Here is a 26444-nt window from a genome sequence, read left to right on the forward strand (position 1 = left end):
GTGGGAGGCATTTTAGGCTGTGCTGCTAATTATATGTGCAAAAATGAGAAACTCATAGAAATGTAGCTATGTTATGTACAGGGGTTCCCTATGGCCTGATGTTTTTGATGATGCCAATGGTGTGAGACTTGTTTCTAAATCAGAAGGAAAACAAAGCATCTGGGCCAACTGAAAGACAGCTTCAATACACTGTTACAAGAGACAAAGAGCAAAGCTGAAGGCTGTCCCACTCCAATTTGTTTTGAAAGGTCCTGAGTCTAGTAGCTCAGCATCCATCTGCTCAAGACATTTGTGTTTATGATTAGTCCTCATAGCAGAGCCAGTTCTGCTGGCTTCCTCTTATGCAACCTCTAAAGGACTGTCTGGTAATGAACATTGTCTCACTCTTTGACTTTTTATTAAGATTTGCTTTCAGAGAATAGCTTTCATGTATATAACCCTCTAGCTTCCTACTGAACTTGTCAATATTTCAACCTGTGTGAAATACGTCTTTGTCAAAATAGTATTTACAGTGCTCTGACCTCTGCAGACAGCTCAGCATGGGCAATCCCTTAATAATCACTGAATGAACAACAGTCACTCTAAACAAATATTATATATACTATTATATTCAAATGTCATTATTTACATTAAAGTATGGATAAAAGATATTGAATGTAAAATAATACAAGAATAATAATTCAATGAGAAAATTAATTTCCTTCATATTAAACTAAGAACTCACTATTAACTAAAATTGCTAAAAACAATGCATGCATATTTGATATTATATTCACATATGATGAAATGACTGTACAGAAACTGAGATGTGAAATGATGTCCAGCTGTACTGGTGATTTAGGTTAAATAGTATTAACATCTGTTTCAAATGGGTACCCTACCCACATTCTGCACTTACTGTGATTAAGTGTAAATGAACTTTCCAGGCTACTAAGATGCTGAAGCCGGGCCTGCATTATTCCTGATCTGTTTCGGAGAGCTGGCATGGTTTGTGATTTTCGGTCTACTCCAAAGTGTTTTGACAGCCAGGCATCATGCACCCTAAAATAAATGTTAAAGTTAGGAAATGGATTACTCTAATACTGTATCTCAATGTTACATTTTTAACTATGTGGCTTAAATGAGACGTCACTGGGAGTTGTTATAATGCTTACTGTATATTTCAAATACCTTATACTACAAGAATGCAAGTAAGGAATTTAGAGAGAGTTTCTTACTTCCCTTCCTCCTCTCAAAAATATCAGACAGTGGATAATATATCAGAGTGGACAATACTGCAATAAGATTCCATCTTTATCTCAGGAGATAAGGAAAGGCAAGAGTCAGAGAAAACAATGAGAGGGACACTCAAGAGTTGACATGGCAGGGGGTGGTTTCCTGGAGTCAGATATTTAAGAATGAGCACCTATCGGTTTCTGTACCAGAGTTAAACTTGGATCAGAAATTTTTACTCTACAAAGATGTCTATTTGCATATTTTTATTTTGTTTTCCTTTATTTTAGGGTTTCATTAAAAAAATTAACAACTAGGTAATGCAGGGCCTGAGAAAGAAGAAGAGTTTGTCCATCCTCTAGTAAACACAGAAGGCAGGTCACCAGCATCTTAGAGGTTAAGGTTCATGATGGTAGTTACCATACCAGTTCCCAACCAGCTCCCAGTGCTGGGAAGACAACAAAAATCGTCACCTGAATTATTAGTATGTCCCAGAGTCTCAGCAATAAACCTAATCCAAACCACCTCCTTGGGCTTCCCTCATAGCCCAGTTGGTAAAGAATATGCCTGCAATGCAGGAGATCCCGGTTCAATTCCTGGGTCAGGAAGATGCCCTGGAGAAGGGACAGGCTACCCATTCCAGTATTCTGGCCTAGAGAATGCCATGGACTGCAAAGAGTTGGATATGACTGAGTGACTTTCACTTTCTTTCAAACTGCCTCTTTAGTTTTTGGAAGTGCCATGAAATTTACTTTCATAAAGAAAATAATTCTATTTAAGATCCTTTAATGTCTAACTCTACCTTTGAAATATATCTTATCAAAATAAGCAAGTAATCTTTTCCTTAGGATCCCACAAACATTTTCTAAAGTATTTATTTCACTAAGACTTACACAGCAAAAAGAAGAAAGAAATAATATATAATGCATGTTGCAATTACTGTTTGGGATTTCTGTTTACATTACTAACTGAGGTGAATATTGATAGGTTGTAGACAAAAGGACACAACTGACAGTTGTCCTCGCTTGACAATTTCCTGCCTTCCCCTGGATCTAGTCTTTTCTCACATCCTTCAGAAGAGACAAGCATCTGTTCTAGGATTAGACCGGAAACGGTGCACATCAGTCTAACCATTACCCTTTGGGAAACTTAAAAAAATGTTACACTTCACATCAGGTTAATTTCAACTTTAAGTTGAGAAGCATTAAATAAATCATGCGTATCTTCAGGCTAGCTCAAAAGGAAGCATCTAGGTTTTGCATGGCATGATTAAGACTGCCCTCTGTTGGAAGAGAAGAAAAAAAGAGGGAATTGCACTGCTATGGGAATTACCTTGCTATGTTTCTTTTCCCCATGTATCTAAAGTGAAACAAACATACTCTAGAAAGAAAAACAGTAGCATGTTAGTACTATATTACCATACTTTGCATTTTAACAAATAATATTTGAAAATTCATGTGTTACAAAGAATGACCTATTTAAAATCATATTACAAGAATATGTTTTGGTATACACAAATAAATATACAACCACCAGCCATATTATATCACTCTACATTCATTTGCTACAGTTACTTCAGCACCAACAAGTCTCAGGTCTTCATATACAATTATAATGACATATTTTTAAAAAACGTATCAATGCAAATCATCCTTCGAGCTTTATAGTGTGTGTCATAGCAAAGGTCTCTAATATAGTCATTCACACCTAAAAAGGTTCTTAAGCCCTAAAAATTGTGGCAATTGCTATTTTTTTATAATGGCATTAAACCACTTTCTAGTATAGAAAATCCCAAACATACAAAAGTAGAGAGGACAGCAAACTAAACCCCACATACCCAGCACCCACGAGCTTCAACAATTATCAACTCATGGCCACTCCTGTTTAACTTCTACCCCAAACAGGTCCTCCCCACTCCCTCCACACTTACTACCTCCTCCATAATTTTAAAGTAAATCCCCAACAATATCATCTATTTTCATTAGTGAATATTTCATTTTTAGAGTGTTTTTTTTTTAATCCTGCTTTGTTTGCAAATATTTTCTCCAAATGTTTTGCTGGACATGCACATACACTATCATATATGTTATGTGTACTATTTATTTTAAAATGTATTTAGAAATTACACATCACTCTAATTTCTCTCTTACCTTTCAACAAAATAGCTCAGCAAACAATATAGGACAACTTCCCCCCTCCACTTAGGAAAAAATCAAGTACCTTGGAATATATATACATGTACACACAAACACACATTTCTGAAGTGGGTAGAATTACTTGGCTCTATCTAAAGATACACATTCTAAACTCCAACATTTAAGGGGCTCCATTAAGCCAGCATCTGCTCTAAATGAATGATTAGGACAGCTGGTGCCACTTCCAGTTTTCCAGGTCACACAAATATTCCTGATGGTCTGCAAAGATGGGCTATTATTAGCTAGTTTTCTATAATACCACAAGCATTTCGTTTACATGTTTTTCTTCTATGTGTGAAGAAGCTATATGTCAACCTATAAACTATGAAAATAGTTTAACATTCCCTACATTATGTACAAATATGCTGATGAAAACAAAAAAGGAGTAATATTTCATTAACTATAAACATTAAGCTCCCCAAAATAAGAGGAAATTTTATGAAAATAAGACAACTTACTCTAGAAGTATGAGAATGTTTATGAGCTCCTGGGGAGATACCTTGTTCCAGTAAGTTAACAGTGTATCTGAAAATGGAATAAAGTGTTACAGCTTGAAATAGCAGAGACCATAACAGCAAATATTAATAGCACAGTGAATTCCAAAGTACCAATAACTTTAGTTTCAATAACCATCAACTCATAACCAGTTCTGTCTCATCTGAATCCTGCCCTCCTATCTCATCTCACTGCCCAATACCCACACTACACTCTATTGAATTAATTCCAAATATACTGCTAAATCTGTAATTATTTTCAACTTTAACAATTATTTTTATTTACTTTATTTTTTTTAATTTTATTTTTAAACTTTACATAATTGTATTAGTTTTGCCAAATATCAAAATGAATCCACCACAGGTATACATGTGTTCCCCATCCTGAACCCTCCTCCCTCCTCCCTCCCCATACCATCCCTCTGGGTCGTCCAAGTGCACTAGCCCCAAGCACCCAGTATCGTGCATCAAACCTGGACTGGCAACTCGTTTCATACATGATATTTTACATGTTTCATGTTCTTTTTGATGGCTTATCATCCCTGAAGACAGGAAGCGAAGTAGACCTGGGGTTTTTCTTAAAATTTTATGCAAAATGGTGCATTTATGTGCATTGTTCCGAAGGCAGGGTCAAGCACCTTTGCCTGCTACTCAAAGGACTTGGAGAACCAAAAAGTTTGAGAACTTGAGAGGAAAAGTGATAACTTATTTTCCTCTTTCTCTTTGGATTATTAACCCTGAAGTTCTAGCAATATACATACATACCACACAGATTCGTGCAACAACTATTTTAGATACAAAAGCCTCTATATCACATATACTTCTCTTTTGAGTTGTTCTTTTTTTTTTAACTTCCAACACACTCACTGAAAGTTTTTTAAAAGAAAAATATTACCCCCACTTAACCTTCCATTCCGTTTTGTAACCTATTCAGATATAGCTAATGGTGTCAGCAGTTTCACGTCTAAATTTTAAAAACCTAGTGGAAGTGTTACTCAGTCGTGTCCGACTCTTTGTGACCACATGGACAGTAGCTTCATTGGGCTCTTCTGTCCATGGAATTCTCCAGGCAGGAATACTGGAGTGGGTTGCCATTTCCTTCTCCAGGGGATCTTCCCGATCCAGAGTCTGAACCTGGCTCTCCCACATTGCCGGCAGACTCGTTACCTACTGCTGCTGCTGCTAAGTTGCTTCAGTCGTGTCCGACTCTGTGCGACCCATAGACGGCAGCCTACCAGGCTTCCCATCCCTGGGGTTCTCCAGGCAAGAACACTGGAGTGGGTTGCCATTTCCTTCTCCAATGCATGAAAGTTAAAAGCGAAAGTGAAGTCGCTCAGTCGTGTCCGACTCTAGCGACCCCATGGACTGCAGCCTACCAGGCTCCTCCGTCCATGGGATTTTCTAGGCAAAAGTACTGGAGTGGGCTGCCATTGCCTTCTCCGCATTACCTACTGAGCCACCAGCAAAGCTCTAGCATGGCAATTCTGTAACTGATTACTGTTGCGATCCATGCTAGAGCTTTGCTGGTGGTGTTACCTACTGAGCCACCAACACCACCAGCAAAGCTCTAGCGTGGATCGCACAGTAATCAGTTACAAAACTGCCAGTCTCCCGAGAGCCTCTAAATCTAGGAATGGACCACTAAGCAATGTTGCCTAAACGGAGGGGTGACAGGGAGGAAAGAGTGCATGGCTTTTGACTTTATGTCCAACTTACTAATGACCATGGGTATTTGTGGTTTTCAATGATTATAAAATATTGACTGTCCGGAATAAAGATGCTAAAATCGGGTCAAATTAATTTGTTTCAAAAATAAAGCAAGGGGTAAGTTCCAACCCCCCCCCCCCTTTTGTGACGCACTTCAGCTCAGCGGGGCTTTCCCAGAATTCACTGCGTTTCCACTCTCTCTAGTCTCCTGTCGGCACGGGGTCGCTTGAAGCCGCCATCTTCCCTGCCTTGTGCCTTCGCTCTTCTCGGCAAAGGAGGCTGGTGTCTCCTTCCAGCCCCCCACCTACGTCCTGCTGTCCACCCCTGAGCCATCTTTGATCCATCTTCTCGCCTACTGGGTGCCCTGAGACGACTTCACAGGTCTGTAAAAGCGGTGAAACTCTCGATTGGTCCGCGGCCCAGTTCTAGTTGACGGCCCTTCCGCCATTTTTTGGTGGTGCCTGTCTCCACTATTTGACAATCCCAGTTAGAGAATCAAGATGGAGGCGCGCGATGTGGGTGAAGAAGACAGGAAAAGTGGGCAGAGCTCTTCTGAAGAATATACAATTCAGAAGGTTAGCCTCTGTGATGTGTCTTCTGAAGATTTTAAAAAAACCTGGCTAACACTAAAAGAGCTCCATGACAGAGAGCTACGCCGACTTCAGGGGAAAGTAAACAGTTTGAGAAAAGAGCGATTGTCAGACGGGAGGAGGACAGGCTCCATATCCAGAATTAAAGAGTTGACGGAGCAAAAGAGAGCGCTGAATGACACTATCCATGACCTGCGAGGTCAGTTAAACGCGAAAGTATGCGATCACTGTACAGTAAACGAAACATACAGAAATACACTACAGCAAGAATTTTATGATATCCAACAACAAAATCTGAAGTTTATTTGTGAGCTTACAGCAGAAAGGAATAAATTAAGAGAAGAAAACAAGCAACTTTTGGCTAGGCTCAAGAGGAAACAGCCACAGTCTCGCCGTTCTTCTTCTGATAGTGATGACGACTTCATCCCTGGGTCTCAAAAGAGCGAGTCATTTATTTCGATCGGGGACCCTCCACCTGGACCTGAGAGGTATGCGGCTCTCAAAATGATAACGCAAACGAAAACCAAACAGATGAAAGCTCGAGGGAAAAAGAAACAGCCACACAGTTCCGAACTTCAGGTTCCGTTGTACAGGCAGGACGTCTTTGAGGTGCCAGAGAGCCCTCAAGAGACTTCCTCTAACAGCACTAAGACTATCACAATAAGCAGTGGCAGTCAGAAGTCATCTAGCACTGTTCCTTCAGCGTCTACACTCGGCCCTCAGACTGTGTGTGAATTTCAAGATGACTCCAGCCTTCCTGATGCCAGGCTTGGCCGTCCACAAAGCAAATCCATTTTCACACAGAGGACCTCCCCACAGAGGATCTCCACACCAAAGCGAGGAACTGAGATTGATTTCCCTTGGAGCCTTTCCAGTATTTCTCCAGAAGAAGACCTACCTACTGAAATATTACCTGAAACTTCAGAGGAAAGTATAATTGATTACAGCAAAAGCATATTTTCTCCTCTCACACAGAGAGACGAAAACAACACTTTACATCTATTTCCTTTAGACTATACTTCAAGCTCTACTGTGCAAAGACCATCATTAGGTGTTTTTCGTATTTCAATGAGAGAGAGCAGTAGCCAGCCACCTTGCAGTGAACAGTCCACAGCAAGGAAGGATACGAATGGAGCTACAGGTGCAGCCCATGATGCTGATAAGCCACAAGATGAGACTCAGGCTTGCACTTCGGGGTCTTCAATCAAGAGAAAAGTCAAGATACAGTTAGGAAAATGGGGGAAGTAGCTATCACTCCATCTCTCTCTTAAGGAGACTGCTTTTCTGGTCCAAGAGGACAGTCTTCCTATCAATTCAGACTTTAACATTTGTATTCAGACTATGTAACTGATAATTCCTGACTTTGATTCTACTTCCCAGAATATAATATACAGGCAAAAAGTTGGGCAAATGACTAAGACTTTGAAATAGTGACTTATTGCCAGTTAATAAAATTCAGCTACAAAGAGAGAAACTTAGTTTTCAGAATCCCTCTACTTCTATATAAAAGTGTAGAGATGACCATCTTTTTGTTGAAATTAAGCTGCTAGTGTCTGTGAGTCAGTGTGTGCCATGCTGAGTTGGTTTAGTTGTGTCCTAGTTTTTGCAACACTGTGGACTGTAGCCTGCCAGGCTCCTCTGTCCGTGGGATTCTCTAGAAGAATATGGCAGTGGGTTGTCATGCCCTCCTCCTGGGGATCTTCCCATCCATCGAGTCTCTTAGACTCTTGCACTGGCAGCTGAGTTCTTTATTACTAGTGCCACCTGGGAAGCCCTTATGAGTCAATAAGAAGGCTTAAAAAAAAGAAAGCCAAGAGAACACCTAAAAGGCCTGGACTGTAAGAGTTCAACCCTGAAATATATATAAAGTGAAATATTTACTGGACTTGACAAGGTAACTACAATACTTACACTGAGAAAGATTCAGCTGGGAAGCCCTTATGAGTCAATAAGAAGGCTTAAAAAAAAGAAAGCCAAGAGAACACCTAAAAGGCCTGGACTGTAAGAGTTCAACCCTGAAATACATATAAAGTGAAATACTTTCTGGACTTGACAAGGTAACTACAATACTTACACTGAGGAAGAGTCAGAAGCAGATATTTTTCAGAATAAAATGAGTATGACTTTACAGATACCATATAGCATGACTTAAATTACAGAAGAGAAGATGTGACACAGACTGTATACTAGTTATGAAAATTTGCTTTTAAAAATCAAAAAGCGAAAGCAGAAGAAGGAAAAACCTCATTAACAAAGACCAACTATTTAGCAAGCAAGGTCAGCATTTATAAGAGGAGACCTCAAGAAACAAAGAAGTTATGGTTTTACCCATAACACAAAGCAGCCAGTGGCTTGTCACGGGTTGTCAGTGTGTGTGCACACGTGCACATGCGCTTGCATACGTATGCAAGTGTGCACATGTGTACTGGAGTGGAGGAGGGGAGAACTACTCAGCAATGCATGTCCCTCTCCTCCTTCCTTCTCTCCTCCCTCTACCACCCTCATTTTCCCTGGGCTCTGGTGGTATTCAACTCCTTTTTTCTTTACAGTTTTTCATCTCCCTTGTATCCTTGAACCTCTAGAAAAACCAAGTTATTGAGTGAATTCATGTGCCATTAAACTCGTTCTTTTAAATAGAGCACAATACAGTAGTTTATGGTATATTTAAAAACTTGTAAAACCATTGCCACAGTTTTAGAATATCTTCATCACCCTTTAAAAAAGCCCATACATAATAGCAGTCATTTTCTACATTCCCCCACTTTTTAGCTTGTGGGGAGACAAAAACAATAAGCTGTGGCTATGGTTGTTAATTTGATCCATTATTTCTTGGAATGAAATACCACCAGGGTTGAAAATTACTGCCCTTTACATATTTCTTTCCCCAAACACGGAAGCTTATAACATAGTCTCAATAATCTTTGACTTTTACTCTAAATCATACATTCTAAGTAGTTGAAGATTTTCGTTTTTTAAAACTGTTTAATAGCTTTAATTAATTTAAAAAATTAATAGTACTTTAGAATTAACTCTTCGTATCTAGCTTTTGATGTGTTTCAATCTCTCTAGCAAGTTAACTATCAACTCATTTTATGTTTTTATATCCTGCATTGTTACAAAAAATGTTTAATACTAAGACCAAAATATAGAAAATAGGTAAAATTTACTGTATTATGATTTGACTTTTATTCTAAATCATACATTGTTAGTACTTGAAGATTCTACTTATTTAAAACACTTTTGTTAGTGTATTTTAGAATTAACTAGTCATATCTAGCTTTTGATGTGTTTCAATCCCTCTGGCAAGTTAACTATCAACTCATTTTATGTTTTTATATTCTGTATTATTACAAAAATGTTTAAGATAATATTTACTAAAAACAAAATAGAAAATAAGTAAAATTTACTATATGATGATTTGACTTTTACTGTAAATCATACATTCTAAGTGCTTGAAGATTCTAGTTACTTAAAACTGTTTTATTAATGTACTTTAGAATTAAGTATTAATATCTAACTTTTGATGTTTTTCAATCTCTCTGGCAAGTTAACTATCAACTTATGTTTTTATATTCTGATTACAAAAAATTTTTAATATTTACTAAAAACGAAATAGAAAATAAGTTAAAATTTAACTACTCTATTGTGATGGTCAAAACCCGGGTGCTTTTATGTACTTCACTTCTGCTTGCCTTTTTTTTAAGAATATTTATTTGGCCACACAGGGTCTTAGGTGTAGTATGTGGGATCTATTTCCCTGTCCAGAAATTGAATCTGGGACTCCTGCATTGGCAGTACAGCGTCTTAGCTACAGGGAAATCCCTAGGTTTTTTGTTTGTTTTGTTTTGGGGGGTCGTTGGGGTGGTTTTATGATTTTTTTTTCTTTTTGAGCAAAAGTAGAAAAGGAATAAAGAGGAAGGAATTGTGTAAACAAAGGTGGTACTTGGAATGAGATAGAACCTTCTGATTTTACTTCCAAAGGACATGCAGTTTATGAAAATCCTTTGCTTATATTCTATTATATATGGTAAAGAGGAAATGGTAAATTATAAATAATAAAATTATACATCAAGGTAAAGAGAACAGCCTGGAAAAGAACCTGACACCGTACAAATCTGTATAATGCTCCTGTGAAGATAATGACAGCATTCCTTACCCTCAGAGAACCCTTCCTGTCTTTTTCCTTGCGTTTGATTTTGTAAATCCTGGGTCAAATAAAAGCTACAGTGTTAAATATGACTTTTGATTATTGTTATTTTCTTCTGTTTACATTGGTCATTTAATGCATTCTGTGCTGTGCATGAAAAAAATACTCTAGCACTTCTAAAACTATTGCCTCACTTTAGTAAGTAACTGTTAGTCACTCATTCGTGCCCAACTCTTTGCGACCCCATGGACAGCAGCCCACCAGGCTCCTCTGTCCATGAGATTTTCCAGGCAAGGATACTGGAGTGGGTTGCCATTTCCTTCTCCAGGGGATCTTTCCAACCCAGGGATCGAACCCGGGTCTCTTGCACTACAGGCAGATTCTTTATTGACTGAGCCACAAGGGAAGCTTTAGAAATTAATTTTAAAGAAAAAAAATTATTTCAAGGAATCAAACCTGTATGATGGAAATGAATCTATTCTATGTTAAAATATAGGAACATTCTAAGGTCAAAGTCTTCAAAGTTCTGTTTGTAATGTGCCTATGTCCTACATGCAGATGATGGTCAAATATTTGTTACGTGAACTTGTGAATCTGTGACGGTGGAGTACAGTCTATGATTAATATGCTGGTAACTCACCTTCAGAAATCATTTTTACTATATACAGATAGCACATCAAGAGGCTTCTGATTTCATATTGATCCAATCGGTTATACTGGGATACACTACTCCTTGTAGAACTCTGCCGAGTCTGTAATACAAAGATAAGGCTTTTGTGAAACAATGCTGGTATTTTAGCTTCCCTTAGCCTTTAACTCAATAACATTTTAGTCCTGTTTGGGAAACTTCTAAGCACATCACATATAACCACATTTGGAAGGTAAATGGGCTGAATCTTTGTTGCTACTGTACCTAGTAATATCACTGGAAATTATCTTGCAGTCTTCAAGATATGGCCATGAATATACTGTGTATGTTTCATTCCCTAAGTCCTGTGTTTTAGTAAGATAATGTTTTAAATCATATGTGGGTATTCTAGGAAAAATAGCCTTTATGTCAAGGAGAAACTTACATTTTAAAGTTTTTAACTTGAATCTCATTAAGAGTTTATTAAAACTCAACTTCTAAATAATAGTTCAGAAAAATCTATCTTAAAAGGAAGCTTAATAATATTACAAGATAATTTTACTAAGAAGGACCCAGTAATACTTCAAAATTGGAGCCTCCACAAAGTAGTGATGTTCCTATTATTTAGTGACTTTTGTTTAAATATCGGTTAAGCATGACAAGATCTGACTTATTCGGGGATTTATATGAATACAGTAATAACAATGTCCTAAAGAAATTGCCCTTGTTAGAAACCAGTGCTTTCAGCTGAGCTAACCTGGGCTTAGGCTATACACTTACCAATGTAGGAGTTACTAAAAACTTTTACTTGGGACAAAACATCTAGGTTCTGAATGCTTGCTAGCTGTGTGACTGCTGGCAAGTCATTAACCTCCTTGTCCTTTGTGTGCCTTACCCATGACAGTATCTGTTGTCTTATTTCTACATGGCGGGAAATAAGAACTTTATGATTAAATAAAGTCCATGGGGTAGCAAGGCGTTGGATATAACTTAGCGAATGAACAACAACAATGGGCAAAGACTCAAGGCAGTCTATATAGAGTGGTTCTTAAGGGGATGGTTCCCAACCAGCAGCGTCAGCATCACCTGGGAACTTAGAAATACAAATGAGCAGGCCCCCAGACTGACAGAAACAGGATGAAGCTCAGCTCTCTATTTTTATTATTTTTTTTTGGAATTTCATTCATTTATTTATTTTTTTAAATTTAAATTTATTTTAATTAGAGTCTAATTACTTTACAATATTGTATTGGTTTTGCCATACATCAACATGAATCTGCCACAGGTGTACACGTGATTTTTTAGAAAGTCGCCCAGATGATTCTGATACACAGAGAGAACACCATGATCTAGGAGAAGAAGTGCTGAAATTCGAAAACTTGGGTTTAGGTCTGGCCCTGCCATAGTTGTGTGGCTGCCCTAAGTCACAATCCCAGTTTTCATTTGTAAATTGAGAGTTGGAATTTATTATTTTTATGTTTTATTTTATATTTACCCTTCTAACTAATTTTATATGGTTCTATGATTTCATGTAGCAGCATGACAAGGCTTTACTGGTCTAAAATGAGGTTTCTCTATCTCAAGGCTGACCTATCCCAAACTTTAATGTTAGGCTTGAAACAATCTCATGGAAAAGTTAGTATATTCTGATTATGTGATTCTGGGATGTTGAGATTATCAATCTGGGGACCTAATTTTTTTTTCATCCCAAGTTAAGGTCATTATTCTTAGAAAAGAATAAAAAGCTGAATTAATCCTGCCAGGGAGTGATTTAAGTGATACGGGTATATTAGGCATTTTAAACTTGAACCTTCCCTCTCTAGAACAGGTTTACAGATTCAAAGTTAGAACTCTGAAAGATGAATACCTTATCCTCTATAAACAGTTTTTAAGATATCCAAGTAGCAGCTGCCAGGATAGGAAGGAACTGCTACATTATGGGATACTTTTTATAGATATAGTATAGACTACAGGAGAGTAGAGAGCTCCTTATTTACATAAAAAGAAAGACTGTCATGGTTAAAACATCACCAGGGTTAACCTATATATTTTAGGGTCTTACATTTTCACCAGTGCTGCTCTGATCTGGAAATCCAGTTGCTCCTTCTGGGATGAGGGAACCTCTTGAATCTTCCCTCTTAATTCCATGTCCGTTTTGAAAAGACCCATAAGCTGGAAAAAGCCAAGTCCTTGTTAGCAACAGGAGGAACTGTCAAAAATGTTTGGCAAAACTAATACAATTATGTAAAGTTTAAAAATAAAATAAAATTAAAAAAAAAAAAAAATGCAAAGATCCAAAAAAAAAAAAAAAAAAATAGTTTGAAAAATAAGTACTGGGTTAATTGGGCTTCCCAGGTGGTGCTAGTGTTAAAAACCTGCCTGCCCATGCAGGAGGCATAAGAGATGCAAGTTGGATCCCTGGCTTGGGAAGATCTCCAGGAACAGGGCATGGCAGCCCACTCCAGTATTCTTGACTGGAGGGAGGAGGACAGAGGAGCCTGGCAGGCTACAGTCCATAGGGTCACAGAGAATTGGACATGACTGAAGTGGCTCAGCACTGGGTTAATTTTGGTAAAGTCATATTTTAAGAAATAGATCTTGGGCATCTAAAATGTGAATTTTATATACTATATTAAAACACCATAGGAAGCCAAATAAAGTGTAAGCAAGTTTTTTTACCTCGAAACACTTAACATTATGAAACTACAAGAAATTCCTTGGAAGTCATAACATAAAGGCAAACAATGAGATAATTTTATAGTTAAGGAAACTTTGGCCCAGAAAAGGGAAGTGTCTTGTCCAAGACTGGAGACAGATAAGAGGATTGGAAACTAGTGTTTTTCTCATTATCCTCCATTTTCTGAGTATACTAAGCTACTTTTTTCTATAACCTGAAACAAGGAAACCTAAGCAAAGAAACATGGCACAAAGTGTGAGTCAGATTTTAATTAAACTTTGGTAGAGATCATGCTATATATAGTTTTATCACGAAATATTTCAAAAAATATAGAAAACTGTAGGGTACCTTTCTAGATAGCCATACCATGTATAATCTTTAAAGGAAGGACTTAATTACCAGTGTCTTTGTCAGTGCTCAGACTCCCTCTATTTGTAGGTGAAGTGAAGCCACATGCAAACTCATCCCTCGATGCCTGTAACACAATGTGATACCTCTGTCACTTAAACAAATTTGTACACTAGGATAAGAAATCAGAATTAACAGAATGAAAGGGTACCCCAATTTTAAACAAAGCTCACTGCGAAAGTCTAAATCAGGTATCAGTACTGGTATTTAGGTGACTTCTCTTTTAAAAATGGATCCGAGTATACTGTTATAACTATGACCTCTGGCAAAGTGATACAACTCTAGGTGGCTGGTAAAAGCTGCAACTCGTGTGGTCTGAACATGGTTCCATTCTCCTCCTTGAACCAAAGGCAGTACTAGAAGGAGAGGTGTGACCAGAGGCCCTACATGAACTTGAGCTGCAAAAGAAAGAACAGGTAAGTAAAATATTTCCACATATCACTGTTGAATGTTGTGGAGTGAGCATAAGCATGAGTGACTGTGAAGAAAGGCTCCCTTGGCGCTCGCTTGACACCAGGTAGGTGATGCAGCATCTGCATTTAGCTGATTTACATAATTGGGAGCTACAGGCAATCAAGCCCTCAGTGAGGCTTAAAAGCAGCTTTCTCAGGAACCCAGGGCAGGCTTGACAAATCTGTAGACATTTATTATGGGGAATTTCCAAAGGAAGCTGTGAGGAACACAGTTTTACCGGCCACCCACTCAGCTACCGAACATGTGATGGGGATTTTGGCCATACAGAGCATGGAGTGGGGGTAGGGCAGGAGTTATTCACCCTACTGGGCAAAACTATAAAGTATACACCACATTTTAAAATGGTGACCGGTCAAATGGAGCATGTCTGGAAGATTGGAACTGAGAATGTAAAGGGTTTGAAACAACAAATGATGAAGTGGAGCTAGCTGGTCTGGAGAAACATTTAGAAGGGACATGTATGAAGGGGTACTGTGTGGAGGTACAAGTGATGTGCTCTGTGTACCTCTAGAAGGCAAAACCAGGACAAGTGGATAGAAAATTATGTAGATCAAATGCAAGAAGGAGAGTTTTAAATACAACTATGGCTAAAGGTTTTTTTTGCCAAGTGGGAGACTGATCATCTCCAATGTTCCTTGCAACTCTAAGATTCTAAGGGGAGAAAGAAAACACAGACCAACCATGATGAGTTAAAAGCCGCTCACCAGAAGTGCTGAAACAAGGCTGTCAAAGGGAGGGAGAGGTGAAGGAATATAGTTTAAGGCCTGGAGCCTAACATTTTGGAAAGTGAATATTTTGTTCAGCTTTCCAGTTGAATAAATAGATGAAGGCATATAACAGCAGCAAATCTTAAAAACAACACACTGAGCACAAGGGATTCTTGGTGTTCCCTTGGACCTCCTTACTCAAAGTATGGTCCTTAGACCAGAAAGAGCCAAAAGTTTGTTTGAAACGTATAATCTCAAATTCCACCCCAGGGCTACTACATTAGAATTTATCTTAATTCCCCAGATGATCTATATGCACATTAAGATTTGAGAAGTACTGCTACAGGAAAAAGTATAAATTTAAAATGATGTAAAAGGTGAACTATTGAGACCATACAGCATATGACCCTAGTTCCAAATACAGTCAATAAAACAGGATAAAATGCCAACAGAAACACGTGACTACTTACAGAATTAGGCATGGCTGCACAAGAATACAATGTATCTCGACCTGCTAATCGCTGTATATTTTCCAAAAGCAGTCCAACAAATGGCAGGTACAACTGTGCTATTTTGGCTTGTTGGTTCTGCAAAATAATTATCAAAAGCTTAGTAGATATATACTATGTATATATTACAAATAAAGTTGGCTCCATCTATCTGTTTAAAGACTAAAAGTGACCTAATATCCATAACAAAACAATGAAGCATGAGTCTATTTATACTCATAGTCTCAAGACTAATTACCAGAGAACTTATAGGTATTTGGATTTATATACAATATAGTCAAATCACATCCCTCAACCATCACTACATAAAAGGCAAAAGTTTATTTTTTTAAATAGCAGTTGACTTATAAAGCAGATTGTATTAGTCCTGTCTTTTAACTCCGGTGAGGGCTGAGTATGATAAGATCAAGAATCATGTCTGTCTTGTTCACTGCTTCATCCTCTGTGCCTAGGCACACAGGATATGGTCACTATACATTAACTGAATGAATGAATAGATGGAAGAAGTAACAAAATATTCCTTCCAAAAATAAGTTTTGCTTTGACTCAAGCTGCAATTAAAATAATGTGATCTTGGCCCTCTAAATCAATTATACAACATGGGAGATTGATATCTTTGAAAATATCCAAGTAAACCAGGACACCGGTAGTCTTAATTAATGTGGTACCTCTTATACTAATTTATGTACTGCTTTTCTCAGCTATAGTCCTTGTCAGATGTTTATAATCATTCAAATCAGCAAAAACTGTGGTGATGGCACATGAGCTGCCCTCCATATGTCAGCACTTTGGAAGACTTATATAAGGCATCTAGGGTACAATGGTTAACCAACAGAATTCTGATCTAAAGTATCTCTTAGTTCCTTTAATTTGCATTTACTCTTGAAACTGAACAATTTTTCATATGTTAATCGACCACTTGTCCTTCTCTTGCGAATTTCAGGAACTCTTAATATATAACATATATGTGCTAACATATAACCCTAATCAAGAATGTCTCTATCACTAGGAGATTCTGGTTCAGTAGGTCTGGGCTGGGTCCCAGGAATCTTCCCTAGATGGTTGTGCACAGAGGTTTGAGAACCACTGATCTAGTTCAACTTCCTGATCAAGACAAGAGCAGCCTGCACCTGCATCTTTGACAGATGCCTAGTTTTTAAGCTTCTTAAACACTTCAGCACTTTCAGAGGTTCTGTTAGAAAAGTCCTTAAGCTGTTCTACCTGCTAGATAGAGTTAGGCCTTTTGGATCTGCAAAGAGTAAGTCCACTTCTACTTTATACAGTAACCCTTTAAATATCTGGGGACACATCACGAATTGTCTTAATTCACTCTTCACAAAGCTAAGTAGCTGTTATTATTTTATTTTTCATATGGCTTTGATTTCAAGAGTTTATACCATCATCACCATTTTTCGGCAGTTCTGTAATTTTCCAGTGTCCTACTATGGTTTTTCCAGTAGTCATGTATGGATGTGAGAGTTGGACTATCAAGACAGCTGAGTGCCGAAGAACTGATACTTTTGAACTGTGGTGTTGGAGAAGACTCTTGAGAGTCCCTTGGACTGCAAGGAGATCCAACCAGTCCATCCTAAAGGAGATCAGTCCTGAGTGTTCATTGGAAGGACTGATGCTGAAGGTGAAAATCCAATACTTGAGCCACCTGATGCCAAGAACTGACTCATTTGAAAAGACCGTGATGCTGGGAAAGATTGCAGGCAGGAGGAGAAGGGGATGACAGAGGATGAGATGGTTGGATGGAATCACTGACTCAATGGACATGAGTTTGAGTAAACTCTGGGAGTTGGTGATGGACAGGGAGACCTGGCGTGCTGCAGTTCATGCTGTTGCAAAGAGTCAGACACAACTGAGCAACTGAACTGAACTGAACTGACTTAATATTTGAGAGGCAGTATAGTCTAGGAGCACAGATTTTGAATTTTAGATACACATGAATCCCAGTGCTCCTGTTACTAGTGACTTGATTGTGATCAAATCACTTAACCATAGTTTTCTCTTAATAATAGTAATATAAATTCATATGAGCTAATATTTAATATAGTGTCTGGCATATACTGAGTCCTCAATAAATTTTAGCTATGATTATTAATATTATAGCTTCTAGATGGGATTTCATTTCAGTTCAGATAGTGATTACTAGGGAAGGAGATACTACACCCTTCTTAGGTGAACAGGAACACAGGTAAAACACATGCAGTCAGGGCAAACACATTAAAAGTTTTGTCTGCACAAAAGACAGAAAACCATCTAAGAATCTATTAAAGAAGACAGGTTAGACAAATAAAATAAGGTGTATTCATATGAGAGCATACTATGCAGATTTTTAAAAAATATAGATCTAATCTTCAGAATATATTGTTAAGTGAAAAAATAAAAATACATAATGGTTTCTATTTTATATATGTGTGTGTGTGTAGGCTTGTGCATGAATAAAGCAGAAATTTATATAAGAAACTGATAAACAGTAGTTGCTTGTAGAGAGAAGAATTGAGGCATAGAGGAAAGGAATGAGAGAGAGGCATTTTGATTTTTTTTTTACCATGTATGCAGCTTATTATTTTAAAAAAGGAAAAAAAAAATGCCGACAGTCCAAGTAGAAATTGCGATTCTTCGGTTGTCAGTACCATTTGCAGTGAGTACAGGAGCCGATATACGCCCCAGAATAAATGTTAGATTTTGAACATTCTGGTTCTGAGCAGGAAAGATATCTCATGGTATGTATAGCAAATAAGGAGAGGTCCCAAAGCAGTTTAAGAGTAGCATGTAACAGGGACCAGTGACATCCCCATAATGTCATCGGAAGAAAGGCTGAGGAGTGGCAACATGGTTGGAGTGCAGGCCTGGGTGGGATACTAGGACAAGTAGTCTCAAAGCAGCCTTTCCCCAGGAAGCATTTTTTCTTGACTGTATTTTTATTTGGGAAGCCAGATGGAAATTATGGGTGTATAAAGCTCCCCTCTGCCCTCACCTTGGCATCATTCTTAATGGTGAACATGTTTTAAGTGAATGTACTTGACAAATGACCTCTTACTCAGGCCAACTGTGAGCTCTTTGGATCAAACACAGAAAGGAATTGAAGCTCTGAGTGAGCAGGCCCATGAAACAAAGTTTTATTGGGGAGAATCCTATACTCAATTAAAACCTGTCAGAAGATTTTGAACAAAGAAGGGGCTTTAGAAATCCCTGAAAGGGTAATGTGGTGGGTATTTCAATGTGTCCCATAGTCTAAAACCTCAAAGAAAACCCATGCATCTGTGGGCACCTTAGCTTTGACAAAGGAGGCAAGAATATACAATGGAGAAAAGACAGCCTATTCAATAAGTGGTGCTGGGAAAACTGGACAGCTACATGCAAAAGAATGAAATTAGAACACTTCCTAACACCAAATACAAAAATAAACTCAAAATGGATTAAAGAACGAAATGTAAGGCCAGAAACTATAAAACATCAAATACTCAAACCGGCAGTGTTATTTACAGATAACAGTAGTGGTGTGTGTGTGCATGTGTGTACATATACTGTTCTCAGAATTTTAAAAAGTTAATAAAGTGCAAATACGTGATATAAAATATTTTAACTTCTACCTCTAGGTAAGGCACTAGTGAAATCCCATTTTCTTTCACTTTCCTCTGAAGACACAAGGGGAAAAAGAAAACTTCCTGCTTCAAGAACAGGAAGTTCATTTTGTACTTTACCCACAAATTTTTTGAAATCACAGTTAAAGACATTTTCCTTCACATTGCATAAGACCCTTTTCCCACTACTAGTAGGCACAAACAGACCCCAGCAGTAACTGGCACTTTTAAAGATTTGACAAAGCTTGGTTGGAATGGAAGACTTTAACATATCTTTTCATTTGATACATTATACTGGTTAATTTATGTTAAGTCAACACCAACATCCACAAAAAAGAAAGCGATGCATAATAGAATAGACCACACTAAATGTGAGTATGTTATTATAATGTGAAAAAACAATGCAAACCACAGTACATAATAACATCTTAAAGCTAAGGCATTTAAATCTAGTTTAGGCTAGAATTCTAGAAAACTAGCAAAATTTGCAAGTAAAACATATCTTTGTAATTAAAGAAATATAATTGGATATAGCTGGCAGGCTTATTTTTTTTAATGACAAATAGGAATACTATAGGAAAACAATAAAACCCATCTCCAAGTCAGCTTTCCAAAGTAATCACAAAATAAATGATATAATGACTTTATTTAAATTTGAATGTAAAAATGAAGGAACAAATTATTATGAAACAATATGATATTACCTTGAGCCATCTGGTACCAAGTAGATAAGTTCAGTCAGTCAGTCAGTTCAGTCGCTCAGTCACATCTGACTCTTTGCAACCCCATGAACTGCAACACGGCAGGCCTCCCTGTCCATCACCAACTCCCAGAGTTCAGGCAAACTCATGGCCATCGAGTTGGTGATGCCATCCAACCATCTCATCCTCTGTCATCCCCTTCTCCACCCACCTTCAATCTTTCCCAGCATCAGGGGCTTCGCAAATGAGTCAGTTCTTGGCATTAGGTGGCCAAAATATTGGACTTTCATCTTCAGCATCGGTCCTTTCAATAAACACTCAGGACTGATTTCCTTTAGGATGGACTGTTTGGATCTCTTTGCAGTCCAAGGGACTCTCGAGTCTTCTCCAACACCACAGTTCAAAAGCATCAATTCTTTGGTGCTCAGCTTTCTTTACAGTCCAACTCTCACATCCATACATGACCACTGGAAAAACCATAGCCTTGACTAGACGGACCTTTGTTGGCAAAGTAATGTCTCTGCTTTTTAATTAGCTGTCTAGGTTGGTCATAACTTTTATTCCAAGGAGCAAGCGTCTTTTAATTTCATGGCTGCAGTCACCATCTTCAGTGATTTTGGAGCCCAAAAATATAAAGTCAGCCACTGTTTCCACTGTTTCCCCATCTATTTGCCATGAAGTGATGGGACCAGATGCCACAATCTTAGTTTTCTGAAGGTTGAGTTTTAAGCCAACTTTTTAACCTCATCTTTCACTTTCATCAAGAGACTCTTTAGTTCTTCACTTTCTACCATAAGGGTGGTGTCATCTGCATATCTGAGGTTACTGATATTTCTCCTGGAAATCTTGATTCCAGCTTGTGCTTCTTCCAGCCCAGCATTTCTCATGATGTACTCTTCATATAAGTTAAATAAGCAGGGTGACAATATACAGCCTTGACGCACTCCTTTCTCTATTTGGAACCAGTCTGTTGTTCCATGTCTAGTTCTAACTGTTGCTTCTTGACCTGCATACAGATTTCTCAGGAGGCAGGTCAGGTGGTCTGGTATTCCCATCTCTTTCAGAATTTTCCACTTTGTTGTGATCCACACAGTCAAAGGCTGTGGTATAGTCAATAAAGCAGAAGTAGATGTTTTTCTGGAACTCTCTTGCTTTTTCAATGATCCAAGGGATGTTTGCAATTTGATCTCTGCTTTTTTTTTCCCTCTGCTTTTTCTGAATCCAGCTTGCACATCTGGAAATTCACGGTTCATGTACTGCTGAAGCCTGGCTTGGAGAATTTTGAGCATTACTTTGCTAGCATATAAGATGAGTACAATGGTGCAGTAGTTTGAGCATTCTTTGGGGTTGGAATGAAAACTGATCTTTTCCAGTCCTATGGCCACTGCTGAGTTTTCCAAATTTGCTGGCACGTTGAGTGCAGCACTTTCACAGCATCATCTTTTAGGATTTGAAATAGCTCAACTGGAATTCCATCACCTTCACTAGCTTCGTTCTCAGTGATGCTTCCTAAGGCCCACTTGACTTCACATTCCAGGATGTCTGGCTCTAGGTGAGTGATCACAACATTGGATTATCTGGGTTGTGAAGCTCTTTTTTGTACAGTGCTCCTCTGTATTCTTGTCACCTTTTCTTAATATCTTCTGCTTCTGTTAGGTCCATACCATTTCTGTCCTTTACTGAGCCCATCTTTGCATGAAATGTTCCCTTGGTATCTCTAATTTTCTTGAAGAGATCTCTAGTCCTTCCATTCTATTGTTTTCCTCTATTTCTTTGCATTGATTGCTGAGGAAGGCTTTCTCATCTCTCCTTTCTGTTCTTTGGAACTCTGCATTCAAATAAGTATATCTTTCCTTTTCTCCTTTGCCTTTCACTTCTCTTCTTTTCATAACTATTTGTAAGGCCCCCTCAGACAACCATTTTGCCTTTGTAAGTAAGTTAGGTTATTCTAAATTCAATAAAATTTGCCATCTATTTTTGCAACCCATAGGGTTTAATAAGATTCGAATATACCCTTTATCTTCATATATGTTAAAGGTGTAGCAAATAGTGGCTACAGCTGTGGTCTTCACATGTAGACACTGTGTAGTATATGTAAGATTTATAGCCATGCATATATTTTTTTCAGTAAGAAGATAAACTTCATATTATATGTTTTATATTTGACATACTTAATATGTCTTATTATTAATCACTTAATAATAATAGCATTTATCTAGGAGATATATTTAAGGATATATGGGTATTTAAAAGTATACACAGGGCTATAACCATGCTTTTTTTTTTAATTCTAATCAGTTTATGTAACAAATCATGAAGGAGTTATGTCGTTCTTTAGACATCATTTGAAAAACCAGTGTTTTTCTTCAACAGTTAACTGAACAGTATTTTTAAAACCTAAGGGCTTTCCTGATGGTTCTGTAGTAAAGAATCTGTCTGCCAATGCAGGAGACGTGGGTTCAATCTCTGGGTGGGGAAGATCCCCTGGAGAAGGAAATGGCAACTCACTCCAGAATTTGTGCCTGGGAAATCCCACGGACAGGAGCTTGGTGACTTAGTGACTAAACAACAATAATCATTTGAAATAGAAACAAAACATTATTGTAAAAATAAATTACTCAATACTCATGTTATTTTTCTTACTGAAAACTTCATCTTCAATGTAAAATCTTATAGAAACTAGCTAATGTGATACTCGTGATGATACAAACATCCTTACCTTGTGCTGGTATCTAGTGTCAAATGCATGTTTTATCAAAAGATTCTTTATGACAGAGATAGCTGTATATCTGATCTCATAATTGTCTTGAAGAGCAATGGAGGTTTCCCTCAGAAGCAGACCAACCAGGAAGTGATGCTTGCAATACTCATCTGATAAACTGTATTCAAGATTTGAATCTGCAGTACAATGAAATTTAAAACTCATTTATAAAAATATTCAAAGATCACTTTAACATTAAAGTACTATATTACTTAGTAATATGTGATCATGCTAGCAAGAGCTATATTTTTATTGTAAACAAATATGAACAATATTTTATCATATAGAATAAGCATGCAAAATTTTACAAGATACAAGCACTCGTCATTGGGGCCAGATGATAGCCTTAATGACAATTTCAGTTGGTAAAGTAGTTCCTAGAATTCTTTTTTTTTCTAGATGCTTTTCAAATCTTAGGATAAAACCTAGAATGAAAGAATACTAGATTTGGCAATGTTTTAACACATTTCTTCGTATCTGAAGAGATTTAGTTACAACTAAAAAATGGAGTACTTCTAAACAACACTTGATTCACTCATCTGTTTATATTTGTGGAGCAGAAAGAGAAACTAGACAACTGCATCATTATAACAGTATAAACTATTGAATGTTTTACTAAATGTTACATATTGGCCCCAATTCAATGGAGTACAAGAATGGTAAGAAAAACATCCTCATCTCACTCAAATTCATTACACAAATACAAATCTTTTATTTCATAAAATTACCACTTCCAGCTATTTTCTTCACTTCCTTTTAGATCCTCCATCCACTTTAAATCCCAGCTGCTAATATCCTGGTTGGGACTTGCCTTATAACTACTCAGAAGGAATTGTGACCGAGTACGGACATTTCTACAGGAAACTTCTGCTATCTTTATTTCCTTTCCCCTACCCTTTAATTTTAGTGAGGCCACAAAGCTGAAGGATATGTTTTCTGTTTCTTGTCTAGTCTCTTTAAAACTTAATAGGATGCTATATATTCAACTAGGATTTAATAAATGCTAAATCAGATTTAATCATCAATCCTCACCCCTTCCTTTCCCTGAATTCCTCAAGCTATCAATAAATGATGGGGAAAGTATCTGAGCTATACATGCTCAGACTCTATTATACTAAGGGAATGGTTGAATAGGGGTGGTTGGGTTTTTTAATATTTTTCTCCATTTTCACAGGCAGCCATTCAATCACTAAAACCACTGCTCAGCAGTGGTCTCTACTCCCCGAGAGACCAAGACAGCTGGTGTTCTTTCTGCCATTGGTCATGGTCTTTTGTGAATCACCATCACTTTCTATGTACAAGGGTCAGTACAGACTAACTCAGGTTGCCTTATCTGGGTCGACTGTACAATGGCAGTACGGTTTTTTCACTTGAGGGATTTGAATAAGACCAATAAGGTAGTTTCATCCACACCTTCAAAAACTGTGGCCAAGAAGTCATTAAACAGGGTCAGAGAGAAGGGAGGCGAGCTTGGGAGAGATGACATACACTTAAAAAAAAGATACCCATCAGTCCCCAAGCTGGTGTGGGCCAACACATGTTTTCTGAGGATGGTGTTTTAAAGTTGATTCTTCTAGCAATCAACATCGAAGCTTATTTTTTTCCTTTATTCAAAAAAATAATTTTATTGGAGCATAGGTTGCTTTACAATGTTGTGTTAGTTTCTACTGTACACCAAAGTTGGAGAAGGCAATGGCAACCCACTCCAGTGTTCTTGCCTGGAGAATCCCAGGGAAGGGGGAGCCTGGTGGGCTGCCATCTATGGGGTCGCACAGAGTCAGACACGACTGAAGTGACTTAGCAGCAGTACACCAAAGTGAATCAGCTATACATATATCCCCTCTGTTTTGGGTTTCCTTCCCATTTAGGTTGCCACAGAGCACTGAGCAGTGTTCCCTAAGCTATTCAGTAGCTTCTCATTAGTTATCTATTTTATACATACTATCAATAGTGTGCATATATATACTGGAATATTACTCAAGCTGGTTTTCAGAGTTATCAAATACACTGCCTCCTAGGTTTTCTGGATGCATTAAATAAAGCCTCATCTTGGCTAGGGAGGATCTGAAAAGCAAACAAGGCCCCCATCCATCTTAGCCATTCATGAAATCAATTGTTTTTAAAAACAGCAAACTACTTTAGAGTGAACCGAGTTAAACCTACCTACTGAAGTCAAACGGTCCACCGCAAATGAAAAAAAATCTAATTAATATATGAAAAGAAAAGGGACAAATAAAAAACATAGTAACGTAAGAACAGTGCTACACAACAAAGCAGCCAATAAAACTAGCAATGGAGATAACTGAAGGCACTTCATAAAGTTCATACATACATATAACTATTTTATTCTGCTTTTATACTTCTCTTCTGAGGTTCCATTCACAGAAGTGCATTTATATGTTTTTTTCAAAATTCAGTCTCATATAAGAATCCAAACAGTACAACAGAGAGCAATTTTATTAGTATCTGATGTCTGTGTTTAAGCAGCAATCTATGTAACACACCAAATTTCTTCACACTATGAATACTACCACTGACACTATGAAGGAAATGCAGAGTACCATTAACGAACTGTTAATGTTCTTCAGATAGTAACAATTCTGAGATTACCTCTAGAATCACTGGTTTAACTAGAAAACATTATACTATACTAGCGCTAGCAAAAAAAATGAAAACACAATTCCAAATGATGGAAAACACAAATACATACCTTGAACTCGCTGAAGTTTAGGTTTGGCAAAAGCCATTGGCAAATTCAGAGGAATGTAATGTTCATGATTGCAAATTGTTTGCAGAAATTCAAACTTGTATTCAGCCAGAACCTAAGCACAAAGAAATTATACATGAACTCCTATATAGTAGGCATTTACTATTTTAATAATTTAAAATATTAAATTTTAATGGGCTTCCCAGGTGGCTCTAGTGGTAAAGAACTCGCGTGGCCAATGCAGGAGACACAAGAGAAGTGGGTTAGATCCCTGGATTGGAAGATCCCCTGGAGGAGGAAATGGCAACCCACTCCAGTATTCTTGTCTGGAGAATCCCATGGACAGAGGAGCCTGGTGGGCTATAGTTCATAGGATCTCAAAGAGTTGGACATGACTGAGCAACTGAGCACACACATTCTAAAATAATTAAATACAGAGCATTAATTTTCAAAACAGAAGTGTTTAGTATTTTAGGTATACCTTGAAATGTGACCTGTGCAGTAAAGAGTCAACAATGCAGGCTCAAGACTACTTTCCTTAAAAAGGCCTGCTTGTAAGGCTGCTCATTGGCTGGCCGATTGGGAGATTGGATTTTTTTTTAATTATGTAAGTTTCAGATACACAATATCATGATTTGACATCTGTAAACACTACAACGTGATCACCACCACAAGCCTAGTTACCATCCCTCATCACCGAACAGTTCACACCTTCTTCACCATTGCGCCCACCTCCCCCCCGCCATACTCTTCCCCTCTGGTAACCACTAATCTGTTCTTGGTATCAATGAGTTTGTTTTTGGTTTTTCCGTTCACTTTTTTTACACTCCACCTATGAGTGAAATCATATGGTATTTATCTGAGTTATTTCACTTAGCATAATACCTTTAAGGTCTGTCCACATTGTGAAATGGCAGGATTCCATTCTTTTTAC

General features: G+C 37.8%; 1 protein-coding gene across 5 annotated transcripts in view; it reads right to left on the minus strand.

Moving 5' to 3' along the window:
• Window positions 1–26444, minus strand: part of DOCK11 (dedicator of cytokinesis 11) — a 216252-nt gene that overhangs the window by 55325 nt on the left and 134483 nt on the right. For 4 of the 5 annotated variants that reach the window (XM_027534837.1, XM_027534835.1, XM_027534833.1 and 1 more), the window contains exons 30-39: window positions 25514–25625; window positions 24967–25005; window positions 22762–22940; window positions 15710–15826; window positions 14050–14125; window positions 13036–13145; window positions 10986–11097; window positions 3866–3932; window positions 2545–2592; window positions 899–1041 (exon numbers count right to left, since the gene is read on the minus strand). In XM_027534837.1, the coding sequence (XP_027390638.1) occupies window positions 899–1041; window positions 2545–2592; window positions 3866–3932; window positions 10986–11097; window positions 13036–13145; window positions 14050–14125; window positions 15710–15826; window positions 22762–22940; window positions 24967–25005; window positions 25514–25625 (1003 nt within the window). The remainder of the gene's footprint in view (window positions 1–898; window positions 1042–2544; window positions 2593–3865; window positions 3933–10985; window positions 11098–13035; window positions 13146–14049; window positions 14126–15709; window positions 15827–22761; window positions 22941–24966; window positions 25006–25513; window positions 25626–26444) is intronic. The other variant, XM_027534834.1, reaches the window with a different exon arrangement.

Source organism: Bos indicus x Bos taurus, chromosome X (genome assembly GCF_003369695.1).
Source record: "Bos indicus x Bos taurus breed Angus x Brahman F1 hybrid chromosome X, Bos_hybrid_MaternalHap_v2.0, whole genome shotgun sequence".
NCBI classification, from domain to species: domain Eukaryota; kingdom Metazoa; phylum Chordata; class Mammalia; order Artiodactyla; family Bovidae; genus Bos; species Bos indicus x Bos taurus.